The 22,876-nt window shown below is 36.2% G+C and overlaps 7 protein-coding genes across 7 annotated transcripts; 3 read left to right on the plus strand and 4 right to left on the minus strand.

Annotated features, from left to right (window-relative positions):
- Window positions 1-904: 904 nt before the first annotated feature.
- Window positions 905-1,644, plus strand: SAPINGB_P000203 (uncharacterized protein; the record flags this gene model as incomplete). Its single annotated transcript, XM_031994927.1, has 2 exons — window positions 905-1,028; window positions 1,100-1,644. The coding sequence occupies 2 exons, from the start codon at window positions 905-907 to the stop codon at window positions 1,642-1,644; spliced, it is 669 nt and encodes a 222-aa protein (XP_031850818.1).
- A 230-nt stretch (window positions 1,645-1,874) lies between these two features.
- SAPINGB_P000204 (uncharacterized protein) lies at window positions 1,875-6,381 on the plus strand (the record flags this gene model as incomplete). The annotated part of the gene is made up of 2 exons (XM_031994928.1): window positions 1,875-2,086; window positions 2,139-6,381. The coding sequence occupies 2 exons, from the start codon at window positions 1,875-1,877 to the stop codon at window positions 6,379-6,381; spliced, it is 4,455 nt and encodes a 1,484-aa protein (XP_031850819.1).
- Window positions 6,382-6,692: 311 nt separating this feature from the next.
- Window positions 6,693-7,814, minus strand: SAPINGB_P000205 (uncharacterized protein; the record flags this gene model as incomplete). Its single annotated transcript, XM_031994929.1, has 1 exon — window positions 6,693-7,814. One exon carries the CDS (start codon window positions 7,812-7,814, stop codon window positions 6,693-6,695), a length of 1,122 nt encoding a protein of 373 aa, XP_031850820.1.
- Window positions 7,815-9,352: 1,538 nt separating this feature from the next.
- SAPINGB_P000206 (uncharacterized protein) lies at window positions 9,353-10,754 on the minus strand (the record flags this gene model as incomplete). Its single annotated transcript, XM_031994930.1, has 3 exons — window positions 9,353-9,367; window positions 9,480-10,192; window positions 10,241-10,754. The coding sequence occupies 3 exons, from the start codon at window positions 10,752-10,754 to the stop codon at window positions 9,353-9,355; spliced, it is 1,242 nt and encodes a 413-aa protein (XP_031850821.1).
- Window positions 10,755-12,410: 1,656 nt separating this feature from the next.
- Window positions 12,411-13,856, plus strand: SAPINGB_P000207 (uncharacterized protein; the record flags this gene model as incomplete). The annotated part of the gene is made up of 2 exons (XM_031994931.1): window positions 12,411-12,549; window positions 13,378-13,856. The coding sequence occupies 2 exons, from the start codon at window positions 12,411-12,413 to the stop codon at window positions 13,854-13,856; spliced, it is 618 nt and encodes a 205-aa protein (XP_031850822.1).
- A 913-nt stretch (window positions 13,857-14,769) lies between these two features.
- On the minus strand, window positions 14,770-17,757 carry SAPINGB_P000208 (uncharacterized protein; the record flags this gene model as incomplete). The annotated part of the gene is made up of 1 exon (XM_031994932.1): window positions 14,770-17,757. The coding sequence occupies one exon, from the start codon at window positions 17,755-17,757 to the stop codon at window positions 14,770-14,772; it is 2,988 nt and encodes a 995-aa protein (XP_031850823.1).
- A 1,286-nt stretch (window positions 17,758-19,043) lies between these two features.
- SAPINGB_P000209 (uncharacterized protein) lies at window positions 19,044-19,274 on the minus strand (the record flags this gene model as incomplete). Its single annotated transcript, XM_031994933.1, has 1 exon — window positions 19,044-19,274. The coding sequence occupies one exon, from the start codon at window positions 19,272-19,274 to the stop codon at window positions 19,044-19,046; it is 231 nt and encodes a 76-aa protein (XP_031850824.1).
- Between the last annotated feature and the right edge of the window lie 3,602 nt (window positions 19,275-22,876).

Here is a 22,876-nt window from a genome sequence, read left to right on the forward strand (position 1 = left end):
GGAATATCGCCAATACAGCTACTGTTCGAACGAACACCTTGATATAAAAGCAGTTAAAATGAAATCAAAAACACCCTCAAGTCATCTCTGCTTCTCCTCAAAGTTCTCGGTCTGAGCAGTTTAGTTAGTGTCATTCCACTCAATGGTCTTATTGACGAGGACATTTTTGAGCTCCCCGCGCTTTTCCCCACAAGTTTCCTTTTTAATTTTGTTCTTATTGAAAGTGTATTTGAGAGGGTGAGTAGAACTCGACCCTGTTCTTCCCAACAATGCACATTGCCCCTTTGTAATCTTCCTTCTTGTACTTCTTGCCCTCTGAAACTATGTGCTCAGTTAAATGTTTTTATTTTTTCGGATAACAAACCAACTTTTAACAACAAGTGTTATCTGCATATATATATATATATATATATATATATATATATGTATACAATGTTTAAACTTGAATTCCCCAGGCTTGTAGATTGTAATTTGTGTTACATTATCAGTTGCAAGTATGTTACAATTACTAATCTTGACTCCTTCATAGGCCGGCTTTCGGATTGCAAAAACTTTATTGAGTTTAAGCAACTTTGCACGCGCAACAGCCCAACTTGCTATTCAGAGTGACGAAAGATAACTGGGCTATCAGCTTGGGAATCACAAGAATCGCCATCGTTAGCATATGATACCTATTTAGCAAACATAAGTCTATTATTATATGTGCTCACCATCGCCATCATTGCAATCACCACTGCCTTTTTTTTTTAAAATAATATTTAGTTTAGAGATAATAAGTCTTCCCCAACCAAAATTTGTTTTTTTTTTCTTTATAAACAAAAAAAAAACCTCCCGATTCATTATCTACCATTATTTTTCTATTTCTAAAAAATCTCATTTTTGATCTGTTTTCCCATTATTTAAAATGGTTAGCCATACTTTGATTCTTTCCAAAATCGTCGGCACTGTTTCTCTTGGTGCACTTGCCGGCACTCTCGCCACCTCGACAAACGTATCGCTTCCATTGCTTTTACTCACATCGCCAAAGGGTATTTTAATTTAAAGAATTCTTTACTTTTTTTTTCCCCCCAATATTCTTCTAACAATTTATTTTTATTAGATGCTGGCGAGTACCTCAAAGCCTTGACTACCAAGACTGCTGCAATTGTAAAACCTCTTTCCATTGCAGCCTTTGGCTCCCTTACTATTTCTTTCCTTGCTGCCGGCCCCGCAGGAAGACATCCTTACCTTTTGTACTCGGCTTTGGCCATCCCAATAACATATGCTGTTGGCTACTTTAAGGGTCTGCCCGTTTACTCGTCGCTGGCGTCGATACTTACCAAGTCCCCAGCTCCGGCTCCGGCTTCTGAAGCCCCTGCTGAGGAGCCAGCACAGGCTACTCCCTCTGAGGAGGAGCACTCTTCTCTTGACAATTCAATTTACAACAACATCTCTAAATCCGATCTTGAGTCTTCCGAAGACGAGGCGACTCCTGAGCCTGAAAAGAAGTCTGCTGCTTCTCCCGAAACCGCACCAGCTTCATTCAGCACCGAAGATGTTTCTCCTCTCGTTCAAAAGCTTGTCAAGTACGGCCGGATTGCCACAGGCGTCACCAGTGCAGCATTTTTAATTGTTACTGTTGGAATTTATGGCGACATGAACTAAAACTCTCCAGGTTATTGTTTTTTTTTTTTTTTTACGTATAGTCCAAAACCTGGGATTTTATTTCCCATTCAAATTTAATTTTTTTTGTGCTCTAAATTCTTAGTTTATGTTAAACTAATTTACTTTAATGTTATTATTATTATTATTATTATTTTTTTTTAAAAGCCATTTGTGGTACAAACATTGTCTCGCCACCACTTTTTTTTTTCATATTTTTTTCTTAACACGCAATGATTCAACAATTAGCAGATTTACTAGAAAAATTCAACAATATCGATTCCGATATTCGGTTTATGGCCTTGAAAGATCTTCAGACTTTACTTAGTCACCCAGAAAATCTTAAGGCCATCAAACTCGACGTGAGCATTGTTCATGTAGTCACTAAGGTGCTTCAGCGACTGGCTGACAACATTTCAGAGGTTCAGAATGAAGCCGTCAAATGGTACGATGACTTAAACACGTTTATAAATTCAATTTTTTTTTAACTCAATTAGCATTCCTATTCTTGTTTCAAATCTTAACACTCCGCATTTGATCACTTATGCTATCCAGCCTCTTATAAAGCCAGAGAAGCTTCTTGACTCTAGAGCCACAGCTCGAAATGAAAAGGAGGATTACTCAATTTTTTCTACAGCACTTCGTACCGTTGTCATCAATGTTTCAGATAATTCATCTGGCCCTAGCTTGGTTCTGATATTGTTGCCATATTTGCTTGATGTCATTCAAAAGTACCGTTCTGTTGATGACATTGACATTCTAATTTCGTTAATTGAACGCTTTGGCTCTTCGTTTACGGATGACCAAGTTAATAAGACAGAGGCTGGCCTTATTGAAATTCTTCAAAATCAAACTGGTTTAATTCAAAAGCGTGCCATTATTGCTCTTGGTAAACTTACTCGTTACCTTCAAGGCGACGCATACGTCAACCTTTTGGCATTTATCACAAAGAATTTCCCCGCTGCTGGCTCAGGTCTCCCCATACAAAGCACTAAAAATATCATTATTTTGGCCAGCACTGTCATCAAAGCCGACTCTTCTAAGGCCAAACAGTACCTTAATGAAATTGTGCCACAACTCATTTCCACCCTTCACATTGAGCTATTAGAAGATGAGTATGCCAATGAGAGCGTCGACCTTGCTGAGGTACGCGAGGCCTCACTTACAGCTCTAGAAACAATTATATCAGAGTTTGACTCTCAAACTATAACTTCATTTTTGGAGCAGTTCATTGCCGTGGCTAAAGCGTTCTTGCGTTTTGATCCAAACTTTGTTGGTGACGACGAAGAACAGACTGAGGAAGAGTCTATTTTTGCTTCCAATGGCACTACTGATGACGTTGATATGGATGAGGAGGATGATGAAGAGGAGGAAGAAGAAGGAGATGATGACGATGACTTTGATGAAGATAACGGATTTTCTGATGATGACGACGACCAGACATGGAAACTGCGCCGTCTTTCTGCAAAAATTATTGGTGGCTTGGTAAACGCTGCACCCATGTCGTTGTCGTCAATTTACTCTGAAACGTTTAAGCCTATCGTCGTTTCGTGTATTAAGGAGCGTGAGGATTCCGTGAAGGTCACATCCCTAGAAACATTTTCTATTCTTGTGGAGGCAGCATCTAGTGATAGATATTTTTACGCCACACGCCAGACCTTTAATAATAAACGCAAGTCTTCTGATGCTAACGTTAGCTACACAACTGACCCGCAAACTCTTTTGGGTGATTCTCTCCCAGTCATCATTAAGAATTTCATTGAACTACTTAACAATAAGGATTCTAGCAAAAATGTCAAGCACAGTCTGCTTGCCACTATCAAATCTCTCAACGATGTGGTTCGTTTTTCTGTCAAGGATCTTAGTTTAACTATAAATGCCATTACAGCTGTTGCTTCTATTCGTGGTTCTCCCTATATGAGTGATGTTTTGCAAATTGTGGGGTCTATTTTGACACGCAACAATACTTCCAATTTGGATACTCTTCTTCAGAAGCTTGTTGAAATTATTGTAAATGGCATTTCGGACTCGTATTATCGTATTTCTGGTGAAGCTTTGGATACAGTTTTGTGTCTTTTCCCTCATTATATTCCCAGTTCATCTCGCAGTGGTAACAATAATAGTGGGAGCAACAATGGTAACAACGGCGGTGGACAGCTTCCAACTATTGACACTTCACAACTTCAAGTTGCTTTGATAACCAAGGTCGGTGGAAACTCGTTTGATATTGATATTCGCAAGAAGGCCATTAAAGCTTTGGCCGTTCTTTTGCAAAGAGTTCCTTCGACTTCGGAGCAAGTTACAGCAGCAGTCAATGCAATTAGCAGCCAGTTGGATAACGAGCTTCTTCGTTACGAAGCATTGAATGCGATAAAGACATTTACAAGTGTTGAGACCAGTGGAAGCAACCCTATTGCAGCCAGTGTCCCTCTGGCCTTTTGGCTTCCCAATATCACTCATTTGAGCACGCAATGGGCGGCAAAGACTTTAAACCAAATTATTGTTTTTCTTCGGCAAAGTCTTTTTTTGATTCGTTCTGAGTCTCTTCATGACATGCGTCTTTTGTCACAATTAGTTTCTCTACGCATTCTTAACAAGGAAGCAAAGGAAGAGGAGGTTAGTGAGTTTGGCAAGTTCATTCATGCGCTACTTGATAAAGTATTTACATCTATTGATGAACTGAAGAAGACCACTACTTTAGAAAACAAGGTTAAGAGTGAAATTGAAAGCGTTGGGCAATTTGCTACTATTGGTGCCCAAGAGTCATCAATTAGTGATTTGGAATTCCAACTTAGTTCTGAGATTCGATTGTTTGCTGAAAGTTTTGATGGGCTTGTTTTGCTTGGACCTAGTCTTCTTTCAAGTATTGTTGAAGTTTCAACTCGTCTTTTTAGCAGCACTGAGAGTGCTTCGATTGAAAGTGCACTCTTAGCTCTGTTTGACAAGTACACTCGCAGTCTTCCTTCTGATAAGGTTGCTGGATTTTACAAGGGTCTTTCCAGCGGCAGTGGCAGCTTGGTTTCTTCAGTTATTGGGCTTACAATTGTCAACTGTGGGCTTGACAGCGAGATTGCACAATTTTCAGGAGAGATTGAACAGCAAGCTGCTCTTGCGTCACCCGATATTGCTACAACGGAAAAGGCACTGCAAGTTTTGGGATATGTTGGACGTCACAAGGAGCTGGATATTTGTCTTGATTCTATTTACAGTTTGCTTAATAATGAAGCTTTGCGGACAAGTGTTGCAAGCACTGTGGGGAAGGTTACAATTGGTGGGTTAAGCAAATATTTGGATGAATTACTGCAGCATCTGGTTAATGTCAAGGAGCAGGGGAAGCAGTACTTTTATTTGCTATCTCTGAAGAGTGTTGTTGTATATTTACAAACATCTGCTGAACAATACAAGAAGGATGCAACAACTCCTGGGTCTCCTTCACCTGGTGTTGGTGGAAGTAGCAGTAATGTTGCGACAGCAGAGATTTCTAATTTCCCTCAGGCTATTTATGTGGATACTATTTGGAAGACCCTTTTTTCAATTGGGTTTGAAGATGATCGTGCACAAGGTGGGGAGAAGGCGATTGTAGCTGAGTGCATTGGACGGCTTTCCATTATTGATCCGGATAAATACTTGCCGGAACTTAAGAGTCAGTTGGCGTCTCCGAAAGTGTCAGTTCGGCGAAGCGTTGTTTCTGCAGTCAAGTACACGTTTGGTCAAACTCACGAGCAATATGACCGATTGCTGCGACCTATGATTGTGGACTTTTTAGTTTTGATGGAGGATGAGAACTTGTCAATTCGACAGGTTGCTTTGAGTACGCTAATGTCTGCAATTCGTAATAAGCCATTGCTGCTTCTGCCACATCTTTCGCGGCTTCTGCCATTGCTATATAAGGAGACTCATAAGGACAGTTCGCTTGTGCGGATTGTGCAAATGGGACCATTCAAGCATGAGGTTGACGATGGTTTAGAGCTTCGTAAGTCTGCTTATGAGGCGATGTATACGTTGATTACGGCACTTCCTTATGAATGGCAGGCAAGTCTTGTACGTGATGAAACGTTTGCTGACCGTGCATTTGCAGGGTTGGAGGATGACCATGATATCCGTGTATTGAGTTGTGTGACTCTGGGTCGAATGGTGGCCATTGACATTCGGTTTTTGACTCAACGAGGTGGAAGCAGTAGTTCTACTACTGGAGCTGCATCATCTGGAGGAGGAGGAGGAGGAGATGGGGCTACTAAGGAGACGAACCTGGAGCGGATCATTAGTGGGTTCAGTGAGATTTTGGACACACAAGTGAAAGCGAATGCTGTGAAGCAAGAGTTTGAGAGCCAAGGTGAGCTTGTACGCAATGTTTTGCGGGTGACGCAATCGATTAATGAGAGCATTGATGCTGCTGGATTGGGTGTTTCTGGTAAAGTTGGTGGTATTGGTAGTGGAACTACTGGGGGGAGTGGATTTGGTAATGTTGGTAGTAGTGGTAATGGCAATTTGCTTAAGACGCTGTCAACCGCGAGTCTTAACACTGTGAATAATCTTACTGCTGGAACATATGGGGGTGGGTCTGGTGTTGGTACAAGTACACCTGGGACTCCAGTGCCTGGTGGAGGGTCTTCTACAGGGGGTGTTACTACTGCTGCTGCTAGTGCTAAAGGTGGGTCTGGGCTTTCAGATGGAGATTTGGTTGCTTGGATGCACTTTCAAGACAAGCTTGAGAATGGAGCCTTTAAAGGTATGCAGTAGTGATGGATAGTTTGTTCGTTTGTTTGTATTATCATCAATAAGTAAAATTTTTTTTTTATATATATATTTATATATAGTGGGCGCAAGACCACCCTTTTTTTTTTTTAATTTATATAAGTTTAGTACCAAACAAAAGAATACCATTAATGGTATTCTTTTCCAATTTGAATTTGAATTTGAATTTGAATTTAACTTTTAAAGAAAGAAACGATATATATATTATAAATGAAAAAAAAAAAAAAAAACAAAACAAAAAATCTGACCATTTTCACAAAAGAAGATACTATTATTATTAATATTAATTATGATTATTAAGTGGAGGAAGAAGAAGAAGAAGAGTGGGGTCCACTTGACGTAGTGGGCGGATGGATCTTATTATACATGAGCTCCTTAAAGTTTTCATAAGAAAACCATTTTGCACGGGCCTCCTCAACCTCGCCACTATTTTTAGGCTCTGGAGGAATCCAAGAGCACCTCCGAGATAAAGACTCGCCTGGTTCAGAGCATTGTTGTTGAGTGGGTTGTTCATTTGGAACAGGTGATTGAGTTTTTGGTGGTTGTGGTTGTGGTTGCTGTTGCTGTTGCTGTTGCGGTTGCTTTAATGGTAGTGAAGATGCTTGCTGTTGTATTTGCTTTTCTTGAGGTGGTGATTGAGCAGGAGCAGGGGCAGTAGAAGCATCACTTTCCTTGCGATGAATCATTCCTTGGAGCTCAGAGTGTATCAACTGTTCAAGAGAGGCAGCTGAGGAACGTCTAAAGCTAGCATAATCATGTGATAGTCGGTGCTGCAAAGCATGGAAACCTGGAGGGGCAACAGCAGTAGCATCTTCTCCATCCTCAATTGCGGATTCCGAAGAGACAGGAGCAGAGGAAGGAATGATGCTTGGTCGTGGCGAAGTAGCAGGAGGTGAGGATGAGTAACCAGTAGTTGCTGCTGGGTTTTTAGTATAGGGGTCATTTTGAGATGATGGAGAAGTGGGAGCAAGAACGTGACGAAGGGTTGCTGCAAGATTTGTAGAGGAGGCTACACGGCTAGCCGAAGGACTTTCAGAGGGGCTTTTAGAGTCTTCCACAATTCCGTGAGGTGGTTGAGAATGGTTGAAGACATTTTTGAATGGAGGAGGCGGGATTATAGTATTGAAAGGAGATGTTGAAGAAGAAGAAGAAGAAGAAGAAGAAGAAGTGGTTATAGGAGCAACAGGAGCAACAGGAGCAGTAGAAGAAGAAGTAAAAGATTGGGTTAATTGTGGAGATTTAGAAGAAGAAGAAGATGATGAAGAATGACGGGAAGTAGCAATGTCTGCGCCGCCGGCGGCCAGAGTGCCAATGTCAGAGGTTCGACGAGCGAGATGGTACGGAGTATGAGAATTTGGGAGTTTCCCATCACGAGGAGGTGAGGAAGACGGGTTTTGGGATGGATTATTATCAGTCATTTTTTTTTCTTTTTTTTTTTATTAATTTTATTATAACTGGGGAGGAACAAAAAAAAAAAAAGAAATCAATAAAAGAGTTGGTTTTCAATTGTTTGTTTAAATTGAATGTAAATAAATAAATAGGAAAGTATGAAGTTTGAAGTTGAAAGTTAAAGGATGAGTTAAGTCGTGTATGTGGGAAGGGGAGGTTTTTTATATTTTTTTTTTTTTTTTGTGGAGTGGCAAAAAAAAGAAAAAAGAAGAAGGTTGATTAATTGTTAGTTAGTCTATTAAAATAAAATAAAATAAAATAAAAAATTTTGGCCGCAAAAAAAAAAAAATCGCGAGATAAGATAGTGCAAAATTACCACCACTACCAACCAACCCACCAAAATAATTACAATAACAATAATATTTAAAGTCACGAGGACTCAAGAGGATTCTAAATATTTAGAAAAACTCTTTTTCTATGATAAATTTAAACGGGGAGATTCGGAGCAGTTAAAGAAGGGGCTTTTTTTTTTTTCTTCTTTATATTTTTATGTTATTTTTTTTTGAGAGGGGGGTCGTTAAAGATTGACAATCGTACAGAATATAATCAAAAAATCAGTAAATAAAATTAAACACCGAGGAATTTAAAAAAAAAAAAAAAGAAGAAGAAGAAGAAGAAGAAGAAGAAGAAGTCTTTTTGCATTGATGATGTTTTTTTTTTTAAAAAATACAAATAAAATACAAATCGGTTTAATGACCGGAACACTCATCAATCAATCAGTTAGTTAGTTAGTTAGTTAGTTAGTGAAGACCCGAAGAACTTCGGGACATTTGCCAAGACATTATTATTATTATTATTATTATTATTATGTCCAGTATTTTTTTTTTTTTTTGCTTGAGAATTGCTTAAGAATTCAAAAAAAAAAAAAAAAATCCACAAGCAAAAAAAAAAAGATGCGGGTTTTCAACAATTTCAATTTCAATTTCATTTTCAATTTCAAATTTTCAAAATTTTTTTTAAAACAAAGAAAAAATAAATAAATAAATAAAAAAAAAAACGAGGGAAATATTTAACTAACGGGGTTCCGGTACAAAAGAAGCTACCCGAAGTTGATTGACTGAAAAGAGGATTTTTTTTTTTTAATTACGTCTTAGTCCATTTCTAATTCCAATCATCTACATAAAGGGTTGAATAAGCTTCATCATTATCATCATCACGTAAAATATGTAAATATATCTATACAAACATCTTTTTAATTAAATAAAAAAAACCAATAAATCTTTATATAAAGATTTGGTTATAATTGATTATAATCAATTTTCTTTTTTTTTTCTTTTTTTCTTTTTTCTTTTTACCAATAACGGTCGCCCATAAAAAAAAAACTTCTTTTGTTCACAAGAAATTTGTGCAAATGTCAACCGTTACTACCACCACAATCACTTCACCTCCCCCACAGATTAATTAGTTTGATTCATATATATATATTAATCTCTCACCATCTCTATCTTTATTTATTCATTTATTTAATATACAAGTAATATTCCAACCACCCAAAAAACTACCGGAGTCAAACTAATCTCTCCTAATTTAGAACCCCCATTAGTATTCTTCACACTACCACTCTCATAAAAACTGGTGACACTTGCATGCATTGAAGTCAAACTAACTGATCCTGTCATCATCCCAGAACTTACACTCATACCTGTAATACCGATTCTCGTGGCCGTACCTGCACTTGTTCCTGAATCTGAATATGTACTTCCACCCGTTACTCCATTCTCTGAAAGCAATGAAAAATACCCACCTGTTAACGCACTTATCTGACTATACAACGACGCCTTAGTAGCCTTGGGTATCTCTCCTGAAATCACTTCAATACTTTCTTCTTCTCCAGTAACATTCAATAATGCTTGTCCAAGACCAATCTCATGATGTTCCATATCATATACAACATATGCTTGCCGTAATACTGCATCCCCCAACAATGCAAACGGTAACCCAAACTGATAAATCCCAAACATACATTTACCTTCATCACCCTCAACTTCATCTGCAAAACTAGAAATAGGAACCTCAATAATTGCTCCAGAAAAGTTAAACTTCACAGGAGGAAGACTTTCATCCATAATAAGATTGCAATCAAAAATAGTACCCCCAACATCCTCATCATCTGTAGCATTAAGAGTGGTATATAAAAAGTCACTCAATAATTCTAATGGTAAAAAGGACTTGGTGGCACCTGAATCTAACAAGGCTTGAATTGTAGTCCCATTCAAAAGATCAACTGTTTCCTTTTCTTCAAAAGTACCCTCCCTACTAACCGTTGACACAACAATTTGAGAAAGTGCAATCAAAAATGATACATATTCATCATTTTCATCTTTGTTAGATCCATTAAGAATCGGAACTTAAGCAAGCCCCTTCGTTTGATTATACTTGGAATGATCAACACCACCAAAAAGTACTGAGCCCTCTGAAGCATCAGCATCATTCAACCAAATTGAAAAAGCTGCAGAAACAATCGTCCCATCTGCTGCCAATTGTTGTGGCAATGACCGATACTTGGTTCCACCAATCTGTTGTGTCATGTTGTTTGTCCCTGGATATCCCAGCCCCAAAATGGCTGCAGAAGCGTTGGCAAAATGTCCTAACCCAAACCTCATGTTATTAATAACAAGACCATTCTCTGTCCCTCCAACAATAACCCGGTCCCATACCCAGTCTCCACTTACCGAATATCCACCTCCATAAGTGTCTGAAAATTTGCCTTTTTCAATTTCCCTAAACGTTGATGATGCTGATGAATTAAATGTCCCTGTAAATGTGCAATCAACCTGATCCATATCAGTGCCATTATACTGACACATGGGATTGTCCACGCTATATACCCACAAATCACTACTACCAGTATCAAATTGTGCCAATATATGTTGCGGTGGTGTTCCAACGCCAAGTTCAATTAAATACATTGTGCGATTGTTGATTAATGGTAAGTTCGTTACCTGTTTGCCATTATTGCTGTTGATTTCTCGATCATTCACTTCCGGATCATCAAATAATGATACTCCAATCTTTTTTTCCGTGGTGTAAGCAACTTCAAAATTTGCTTTCCAGACCTTATCTTCAACACTTTTTAATAGTCTAGCATCTATTATTTTAATCCAAATACAGAGTATCCATAAAAATGCATTCATTGTTATTAATTCAAAAAAAGTGTAATGAAAAAAGAAAAAAAAAAACGAGAGAGAAAGAACATATTTTTATAGAAAGGAGAAGGCAATTTGATCGTCGCTGCATGCCTTTTTGGCACAGCAAACTGTCTCACCGCAAGCTTTATAAATATATTACTTCTATCCACCTAAAATGAGTAGGGAGGAAAAAACAGGTGGAGAATGGATTATGAAAAATTTTAAAGAAGCCTTGTGGAAAATTGAAAAAAAAAAAACATTCGGCGTCATCATTTTTTTTTATTTAAAAACAAATGAAAAATTAACTTTTTTTTTAAGGTTGGAATTGGCGATAGATCAACATTGACATTCAAAGACAAAAAAAAATAAATAAACATAATCAAAGTTATTTGGAAAGTTCTAAAAAAAAAAAAATCCTGGAAAAAATAACTGAAAATTTTTTTTTGGCGATTTTAATTCTTAATTTTTATTTTCATTAAAAAAATTTTCAAACAAACTCATCAGTTACTTCATTAAATAAACTCAATTCATTCATTCAAAAGTAGCCAAATTCAAATAAAATTTTAATGCAGTGGGAGTTTAAATTTATGAAAAAAAAAAAGGAAAAGGGAAAATTTGTCAATTAAATTACGACAATAACTCATTCGCATAATAAACGGCGCATTTTAAAGACATTTTTCTTTTTTTTGTTCAAACAAACCTAGAAATCTCTTTACGGAAGGTGTACATGAATGACTAGAAATAATTATAATATAAAAAATGGAAGATATATATATATATATATATATATTACTACTTTGAATAAATATTCTCAATAATAATAAAAATAACAAAAAATTAATAAAAAGTGGTACTTAATATCACGTGATATAATATAAAAGATATAGATATGTAATACATAATAACTTAACACAACAACAAGTAAGGTTCTATAGTGTAGTTGGTTATCACCTTGGATTCTGATTCCAATAACCCCGGTTCGAATCCGGGTAGGACCTTTTTTTGTTATCATAACATGATTATTTTGTTAATAATTTAAAAAAAAACATTTTTTTTTTTTTTGAATCTTTGAATCCATATATTTAAATATTTATTTCAAATTCTTTGTACATATTTAATAGAATTTTACAAGCAAATGTTTAAAATCCTGAACAAAACTCCGTCCAATTGTACCTTAAAAAAAAAAAAATCAGATGATTATTCCGAACATGTTAAAGTTTAACTGGATTTGGAATTGACATTTTTTTTTACCCTTACCCATAAAACTCACATTTAATCGATTAAAGGTAGATAGATAAATATACAGATTAATTTGTATTCTTTCTTCATTTCTTTATTTCTTTATTATTTGATTTTAAAGCTTTTGATAACGAAATTCTAATAATTTCCCTTTAATCATTTTCACTAATTATATATATATATATTTTCACCATCACAATGAGTTTTGTGGATTCAACTCTAGACGACGATATTTCCGATCAAAAAGAAAACAACGATTTTACGGATCAAGACAGAAACAATGATATTACGGATCAAAATAAAAGCGATGATTTTACGGATCATGATAAAAGCGATGGTATGACTGACAAAGAAAGGGATTCTGAACTAAGCTACTCTTCCGCTTTACATAATAGCAACAATGGCAATAGCAGCAGCAGTAGCAGCAGCAGTAGCAGCAACAACACCGATTCAAGAAGAAAAAGGATATACGATGACTTAGATAAAGTGCATGAGATAGATCTTGAGTCTGTTCGAAATACCATAGACTCTGTGTATAAAAGTTTAGCGAAAGCAAAGGAAGACGGGACTCTAGATACCCAATATGGAGTTTTTTTGTCTCAGAAACAGCGTTTGAAAGAATCGGATAAATTAATTGATGAAACGGTTCTCAAAAACAGACTCAAAGAAAAACCATTATCCGATCCTGATTTTTTTTTAAAGCATAGTACTCGCGTTATTGCTAATTGTTTTCATTTTGATCGTCTCGAAATCCTGCAACTTCTTAGGCTTTTGGATTTCACAGAGTTTGAAAACAAACACAGGACAAAAATAAAGAATCAAGAAGGCCTTTTACTATTTTTGTCTAGGTTTGCTTGTTTCATTCCATACAGAGATTATCCAAGCTTATGGGGACGGCCTAGTTCAACAGTTAGCCATACCGTGAACGATTTAATGAACTGCTTTTACAATAAATATAGAATGATGTTGGATTTCAAAAAAAACCCATTGCTCACCAAAGAAAGAGTACGCTTCTATGCTAAATGTATTGAAAAAGCAGGTGCAAAAGAAAAGAATGTTTTTTGTTTTATTGATGAGTTTTCTTATAGGATATCCAAACCTAGCCATGGACTGGACAGTTACTGGTTCAATTCATTGGAAAATATACATACCTGCAATTTCTTAGTTATTACAGCTCCAGATGGATTGATCATTGGACTTTATGGTCCCTTCCCTGGTAGTGTAAATGACCAGAATGCTGTTTGTGAAACCGATCTTCTTTCTACTCTCAAGTCTCGCTATTCATTTGACGGCATTGACTATTGTGTTTATGGTGACAAAGACTTTGAACGGCAAGGACAATTATTATCTGAATATTTTGTGGTATATTTGGACACAGATAAAACAAAAGTCGCTTCAAATAAGTCTATGGAACCTTTAAGAGCCTCTATTGAACAGGTATTTGAAAACATCGAAACTTCATTTTCTGGAGCACTTGATTATAGGACACAACTATTAGGTAAAAGCCATTTCCTAACATCCTTTTCAGTTGCTTGTTTGCTTTATAATTTTCGGATCTGTCTTCGCCATCGGTCGGCCGCTGGAGAGACGTTCAGAGCCACTCCTCCAATTTTTGACGAATATCTCCAATATACCAAGAGTTAGTTTTAATTTTAAAGTAATTAAACTGAGAACCTTTTTCATTAAGATTCATATAGTATAAAATAATTTTTTGTTTAGTTCATAAAAATGTTCTCGATTGAATAAATTGCACTTTTTTTTTAACTGATTTTGTCTGTGATTGGAATTTATTTTTTTTTTTTCTTTTAACTTTCTTAATCTATAGTGTCAATCATTTTCGACATGGTAAAGAATTTTAAAAATTTGACATAAAAGAGAGCTTGTGATTGTTTCTTTCCTTTTTGACTCCTACAATCTTATTTTTGATCTTAGTTAGAAAGTCAGAAACAATAGAGATAAATCAAGAATTCATTGAGATTTTAAAAAATTAATTGCTAACTATTTATTTCAACATTCATCTTATGTGCCTTTGATAAAAGTAGTTTTTTTTTTTTTTTACTTTAATGATTCAAATAAATAAACCTATTATAGATTAGGTCACCAGTGATTTTAACATTTTTGAAATCAGACTGTTGATTAAGAAAATTATTCTTATTAGAAGATCATATTAGGGATCACACATCCGCACTTCTCTATACCCCTTTGAGAGTTATTTGACACGTGCTGGTTATCAGCAAATAGTTACTCAAGTTTTTTCAAGCCTTACTTTGTTTTACTTATCTTTTTTTTTTTTTTTTTTTTTTTGAAAACGTTGACAATAAAGATTTCATTTTTGCTTATAGATGCATAAATAGTTATCGTTTGAACATTTCCCTCTTGAAACAATTACTTGAATCAACCAATAGTAATACATCTTGCTATTCTATCTTTATTGATTTTATTTCATATGTATTTTTTTATAATTTACAATTAATAAAATTTCAATTTATTATCGCTTACAACTTTTCAAATAATTCAAAAAAAAAAAAAAGAGGGGAAAAAATCCAAAAAAATAAGCTTACAAATGACTATCAATAACTGAGGGGAACCGTTCTTCAGGCCATACCAATGCAAGCACGTCCCAAATATACTTGACGTAAGTAATCTCGAGCTTGGTATCCTTAAGAAAAGTGTACTCTTCCTCCACAACCTTGCGTGTATGATAAGGCAAGAGAACTCGGCGGATGCCTGCAATATGTGCTCCCAATAGTTTTTCGCGAATACCTCCAACAGCCAAAATCTTTCCACGAAGTGTCATCTCACCAGTAAGCGCAAGGTCTCTAGGAACAGGTCGCTTAGCCAATAGTGAAATAATGGTAAGGGTCATGGCAACACCAGCACTAGGTCCATCTTTGGGTACTGCTCCAGCAGGAGCGTGCAGGTGAATATCAATGTCCTTAACTACATCTTCTTCAGGGCTTGAAGTCAATCCGAGACGGTAGGCGTTGGCACGTACCCAAGACAAAGAAAGCTCAGCACTCTCAGCAATGACGGATCCCAATTGACCAGTAGTCTTCAAGCTGCCATGACCCCCAGGAATTGCTGTAGCTTCAAACATTAACAAGCCACCATTTCCGCTGCCCATGTAGGCAAGTCCATTGACAACTCCATATGTATGGCGGCGTTTACGTTCACCAGTTTTAGCATCAGTATAAACATCAACCTCATCATACACCATGTCGTCTTCAAATGACTCCACACCCAGGTATTTAATCAAGTCGCCAACATCCACTTTGCTAATATACTCGCCACCTGCTTCTTCAGTCTTAGCATACTCCACAGCTTTTCCTCGACATAAAGTACCAACTTCGCGTTCGAGATTTCTAACACCGGCCTCGCGAGTATAGTGAGTGGCAATTTTAAGAATAGCTTCGTCAGTGATTTCAAGTTGTCCCGGAGCCAATCCATTGTTGCGGATCTGCTTGGGAATCAAGTACTCCTTGGCAATCTTTTGCTTATCCATATATGTATAACCTTCAATGTTGATAGTCTCCATACGATCAAGCAGGGGACCAGGGATATCGTCAATACTATTTGCAGTAGCAATGAACAAGGTTTTAGATAAGTCAACAGGGAAGTTAATGTAGTGGTCGGTGAAGGTATGATTTTGTTCTGGATCAAGAACTTCTAAAAGAGCGGCACTGGGATCTCCGTGGAAATTACTCTTGCTGACCTTGTCGATTTCGTCAAGAAGAATGACAGGGTTAATAACTCCTACTTTTCGAAGAGATTGAACCAATACACCAGGCATGGCACCAACATATGTTCTGCGGTGGCCACGAATCTCGGCCTCATCACGAACACCACCGAGAGAAATGCGATGGAACTTGCGGCCAAGGGCATGTGCCACAGACTTGGCCAAACTGGTTTTTCCAACACCTGGGGGGCCAACAAGTAACATGATAGGACTTTTATCAAGACTGAGGACTTCGTCGTTAGAGGAGATTTCATGAACGTCGAAATTATCAGCATCTTGTTTCTGTTGTTGATCTTTTTTGTATGGAACGAGTGCTGTGGAAGTTTCTTGTTGCTGCTTGCCAGTCTTTCTCAACTTTTGTTCTTGCTTCAGGTGCAAAACAGCCAAGTACTCCAATAAGCGCTTCTTTACTTTATTCAAGCCATAGTGATCGTCATCCAAAATTTTCTTGGCACGAGCAACTGGATTTTCATCAAGACGATCACTGGTGGCGGTGGACCAGGGCAGCTCAGCAATAGTTTCTAGGTAAGTCCGGCAAACCTGGTATTCTGCTTGGGTAGGGTGCATGCGCTTTAGGCGTTTTAATTCGCGTGATACAATCTTTTGTCCATCCTCGGGTAGTCTTAATGTGTCAAGTTTCTTCTTCAAATCGGCGATATCTTCTTCATCTTCATTAGCATCAGGGGATGCGGCTCTATTTCCAAAGCCGCCCTTACCAGAGCCTGCACCGTTGGAATTCTTTTCGCCAAGTTCCTCCTTAATGGCGTTAAGCTTTTGACGAAGAATAAACTCTCGCTGTTGTTTTGAGATATTATCTTCAACAGACTTGTCAATTTTTTCTGAAATCTTTTCAGATTCAATATGCTGTTCAATAAGTGTAGTAACCATATCGATTCGCTCGTTCAACGAAACGGCACCAAGAAGCTTAATTTTGTCCTCGTATTCAATGGGAATAATAAAAGCCAATATATCGGTCAAAATCCCCGCAGCACGTCGAGTGCGAGATTGTTTAATCAGGGGGATAATTTTTTTCAACAATTCTGGTCGAACAGCAAGGTTATTGTTTGCCGAGTAAGAGCCACTTTTGGTAGACATGAACTCAATCAAGTTCAAAGCCACCTTTTTCAAAGTCTCAAGTTTCTCCAACTCTTCACGAGGCCAGATGCTAAACTTATTGTCGACAGAAGTGCCATCTTCCGAGTAAACAGAAACACGGGCCTCGGTTTCAGTACCAATTTGTGTAAACTGGTCGACACGAATGCGGTTAAAACCTTCCAAAAGAGCATGAACTCTGCCATTAAGTGACCTTTCAATTCTAGCTACACGTGCAACAATACCAAAGGGATGGACAATAGACTTAAGAGCTTCCTGAGAAGCTGGGAAGGATGGGGACAAAGTTCTTGTCAAGTCGGAGGTTAGGTATGCGGCATTTGAAGATTTAGAATCTTCAGGTTCGGAGGGATCTGCACGAGGAAGGACACCAATAGTGATGAGAGGAGAACGGGTGCCTTCAGTCAAGGAGTCCTTGAGACCAAGAAGAGAATGAAGAGCTTTTGTTTCGACTGCGAGTTGCTCAGGTGTGGGGTTACTTGGGTCTACGGAGGTGTCCGAGTCAAGCAATGATTCTGTGTCTTTGAGTTTGGGAGTATTCTGAGAAATAAACTTTGCGAGTTTGTTCAAGCGAGACACAATACCGGTTGCTTCAGAGGATTCGAGAGGGACACGGACGGTGATTCCTGGGAATAGAACAGTGCCTGATGGCAGGGCAAAGATGGGGAGAGTAGCAGTGGCGATTACATTGTCAGTCATTTTTAAGAAAGTCTATGCGAAGCAAAAAAAAAAAATAGTTGAGAAGAATGGCTATGATTATGGATGCTTATAAGGAAGTAGAAGGTTGAGTTTTGATGGAGAATATATGAGAATAAAGAATTTTGGCAAAGTAAAAGAAAAAAAACTAGATACAAAAAAAGCGGAGTGAATTTAAGAAAAGAGAGAACAGAATAGAAGGTTTGATTTTCAGAGTGGGCATAAACATTTGGAAAAGATCGCGGGGGTGAACAAGTATCGTATCACTGATAATATACGTAATATCTTAGTCATAAAATTTCCTCCACTTTCCATCTCCACCAAAAAAAAGGCACCTCGGCTTAACTCTTTAGAGATGGCGATACCAGGCGAACACACACACAACAGCATAAATGCCCGTCATCAAAAGAAATAAGAAAAAGTGTCATGGCGAGATTTCAAAACAGTAAAGCTTAAAAATGGCGTTTTTTTATTCTTTTAGAAGTTCTTCAAGGAAGGTTTGCCACCATGATCTCCTGTTTTAGTATCTCAGCCTTATGGACATTGTCATATCATTGTATTAAAAGTAACTCATTTGGTACTTAGTACCAAATGAGTTACTTTTATTTTTGCGTTCAACAAAATTTAAGATAGATGGCTTTTCTTTTTTTGGACAGTTATCAAAAAAAAAAAAAGATTAGAGAGCTTTAGAAGGGTTCGTTATCTATCACATCGTAATTGAAAGAAGAAATGAAAAAAATAAAAATATTCAGAAATAAGGATTTTGGGGGATTTCCAAACCAGGGAAAATGCGGCTATTCAAAAAAAAAATCATATATAAAAGGTCAAATATTTTCAAAATTAACTGTCAGGGACACTGTTTTAAAGACAAAAAAAAAAAAACCGAATAGCAAATAGACTGACCGAGTAAGATGCGTTTTATCATTTTCTTTACCTTCTCAATAAAGTTTTTGAAAACTTTAACCCGTTTTATCAACTGGTAAAATTCTACAAACGGTTTGTTTTTATGCAAAAATTGTATACATGTGAGGTATATTTTATTAAATTTTTAAAGTCATCATTGAAATAAAAAGTACATAAGAATAGTGAGTCGTAACAATCATAAAAAAAAGTCATAATGATAGTAATCATCAACTAGTTTTAAAAAACTAGTAGTGGGCTAGTCATGATCTTGTGGAAGACAAAAGAAGTTCCACATTTTTGTTGGTAAGCATAGATATTAATGCCACGATTGAATAGGCACCATCATGCCACGATTTTTAAAAAGTAAACAATTTTTTTTACCCCCTTTAAAGAGATGCTTGCGAAGATGTGCTGTCTGCGCGTGAATGGTGAATTGACATGTTGGGGATAACTTCCTCAGAGCTAGAAGCTGTGCTGGTGCTGAGCGAAGGAGAAACGATAGCAGAGCTACTCGGCTCAGAAACCAGAGGAACAAAAGGCTTAGAAATAGGAGCTGTGAGTGTCAGGAATTGAGGAACACTGGAGACAGGTTGAATCTTGTTAATTTCAGCGACCATTTTGAATAATGCTTAAGATGTTTGTATTTAATGAAAATTTTAAATAGTTGAGTGTGTGATTGAAAAAAATATATATATATATGATAGAAATATAAAAAAAAAAAGAATATGAAAGGAATTCAAGCTATATTTATAGTTGAACGATAGTTTTCGTCCGTTGTTAAGGCCTCCGTAAAATAATCTGGGGTACTCAGCCTTTGTAATAACAACTTGCATAGATAATGTGAATCTTTTTGACTCGGGACTTATATTTTGGCAACACTCAAATCGGTCTCACCATCATTTTTTTTCTTTTTTCTTTTTCTACGATTCAACTCATCTGACAAGCTTAGCTAATTTCCTATGTTTTAGTAATAATGCTGTGATTGCTAATATCCGTTTTGTTTGCTATCGCGCACATTTTTTTTTTTAGTAAAAGGCCTCGTTGATTCAATTAAGTTCACGGGGTAGCTCGTCACGTCCTTGTTTAAATGTACAAACAAACATAAAAGTGTCGTCACAAATGTTTAACTAAGCTTCCCATATGATAGTTTTTGTTTTTTGGTATTTAGTTCAACTGCAATTTCGGAAATCTCTCTTTCCGAAATGGAGTGATCTTTAACTGCTTTTCGTTTTCAATAAAAAGACCCATTCGTTTTTTTTTTTTAATAATTATAATCATAATCGTTGGGACGGTTAAAACATCGGTCATTAATTCAAGAGATTGTTTGGGTCTTTATAAAAAAAAATTAACAACTTAGGTACACGTAAATACCGCGAATAGCCGTCAAAGCATTCAAAAGCTAAATTTTAAAACGTGCATGTTAAGGTTATTACGTCCTTAACATTTAGGTTGCCCCCGTTTGTTATTTGGTACTGGAAGTCTTTTCCGGAGCACTTTGGTCTTACAACATTTAGAATCCGGCAAAACTGGTGAAGTAAACACGGAAGGCTTTTTATTCTCTCCGCCGTTTTATTTTATTTTATTTTATTTTTTTTTTTTTGATATTGGTTCCCTAGCGGAATCATATTACCCATTTTTGTTTATTCATTTCAAGATAAGAACCTGTAAACTTTCATAAACCTTGTTGAATCTACCAAGTTGAGAAGATCTTACATATTTCTTTTTAAGAGTTGTTAGTAGCCTTGTATACTTGGAAAAGCTCATTTTTCTTCTTTTTCTTCTAAAGTGTTTAGGCAGAAGCCGCTCCCCGCATTTTTTCTTAGAATTTGCAATTTTCGATTTAAGGATGAAAAGGACCTTTTTGAATTGGAAAAAAAAAAGGGCTAAATAATATAAATTAAATGTCTTGACAGCCTCTTTTACGGACAGTTTTTTTTATTTATCAGGCCGGCTATCACTAATTGCAAGGTTTTTTTTTTTTTTTTTTTTTTTTTTTTTGTTGTTAAGACCTGAGTAGAAGCAGCCATGTCCGATAATCGGACACTCCTTCAATATCGTCAACATTTCGGCGTTTCTTCAAGATAATGAATTCACATGGGATTAAACATTTTAAACATTTTAAACATATCTAATCTATTAATAAGATATTTTGAGAATTCTAACGGAAAAGACGATGAAAATGTAAAATGAAAAAAAAAATGGCATGTTTAATTGAGTTTCTAAAAGCAATAGAAAGTTTGGAAAAAACTAAATTTCATCTTTTCTAAAAAAAACGTCAGGTCACTAAAAAAAAACCAAAATTATTAAAGAAAGAAAAAAAAAAGCCTTCTGGTTATAAAAAAACATTCCATATAGTGAACCCCATTTTTCCCCCATACTTTCCCTTTGACAATTTCTTTTTTCATCTGACCATCTTTGCTGTGTTTCCCCACAAAATTCAAAATATGGTGGACATATATATAAATTTATATATATATATATATTAAGCTTATTAACTGCTATTTTTCTTTTAAACAAACATCTTTTTATATATTTCTTATGCCGATTATTTAATTTTACATCATCTTAGGTTTGTCCAAAAATAAATGTTCTACAATTTAAAAGGTCTCAGCCCTTTTTTCTTCTTCTTTAAATTAGGACATCACCAGAGTCCGCCCTTTACCGAAACATAGTCTCAAGTTGAAAAAAGAAAGATTGTTTTTGATGATAAGCATAGTTATCCGGGTAGTTTGAGTTACAACAGGTGTTTGAATTGTAATTGTAACATAAAAAATAAAAAAAAAAACTAGAAAGTATTCGGAGCCTTTGACTTTGTACACCGGCAATACTTGAAATTGGGAGAGGGGAAAAGCTGAAGTTTATCCTTTTTCCGGGGTATGTTTATTGGCACTCCGCAAATCTTCCAGCCAGTCAGTCAATAATTATTTTTAACTAGACTAGACATTTGAAGAATGGTTAAAGCCTAGGAACTAGGAAGAGGCCTTGGAACAGCTATTTTTTTAAAATTTTTTTTAAATTTTTTTTTTTTTTTACAATTTTTAAAATTTTTTAAAATTTTTTTACTTTAGAATGCATTCAACAACAATAACAACTTGGGAATAACTAGGCCTTAGCGGTTCCATTTCTTAAAAAAGCATACGGTAAGCGTTGGCAGTGTCATCTGCCGTGCATAGTCAGTTTTATTCAAAGTGATGCCATTTGTACAGGCGATTTTGCAGATTTTTTTCGATAATACCCAAACAGCAGTTGAAGCTTAAACTTTATAGTAGACTTATCTACACTGTTCCAATCTTGAGTTACAGCTTTTCAAAATACCCGTTCTTTGCCATCCAACTGATGGAAGTATAATTGTACTTCAGCCTGACAATAATGATTTGTAGGAATGCTCTTTAAATTGCACATAGAACAGAATGGCGCTGGTGTGTCAATCTTAAAGATATCTAAAAGGTAAAATCTTTGTTAGAGATTTGCAACAGCTCGTCATGTGATCTGACTGGGAACACCTATGCTTGATACGTGGCATTTTTTTTTAATCAAACGACCAACTGAGGTGTTTTAATTATATTCTAAGCTTTAATTATCTCATGAGATTAAGATAAACTTTGGAACTTGAACAAAATCATCCTTATAATTGCAATTCTTATTTCAAAATATATCCTCTTCAACTTCTTAACATTTGGAGGATTGAACATCTCGTATGCACAAACCATCCTTCATCTATCTGTTACCTTGTAATCAGTATAACTGTAACTGTAACTGTAATTGTAATTATAACTGTAATACAAATTTGTTGTTAAAGCTTTGAATATGAAATTTCTGCCTCCTCACTCGGCCAATCTCGGAAGAACCACCATTTTTCTCTCTCTCTCCTTTTTTTTTTTTTTTTTTCCTATCCTTTTCAGTTGCCTTCTCTTCTACTACTACTTCCTTAGATTTTGATTTTGATTTTGATTTCACTTTTTGTTTAATTTCTTTCTTTCACTCCTTTTTTTTTTTTTTTTTTTTTTGATATAGAAAAATTGGGAATAAAATCGTTGTGATTTTATTTCACATCTTTTCTAATCTTCTTGTTCTCTCTCTCTTTCTCCCTTAAAGGGCCTGTGCCACATCACTACTAAAAACCAGACTCATTGTTTTAAACATTATCATTTCAAACCTCCTCCCCCCTTAGATCATGATAATACCAACAATATAACAAATAATTTTTAACTTCTCGATA

This window comes from Magnusiomyces paraingens (assembly GCF_902498895.1).
Source record: "Magnusiomyces paraingens strain CBS 517.90 genome assembly, contig: contig1, whole genome shotgun sequence".
Taxonomy (NCBI): domain Eukaryota; kingdom Fungi; phylum Ascomycota; class Dipodascomycetes; order Dipodascales; family Dipodascaceae; genus Magnusiomyces; species Magnusiomyces paraingens.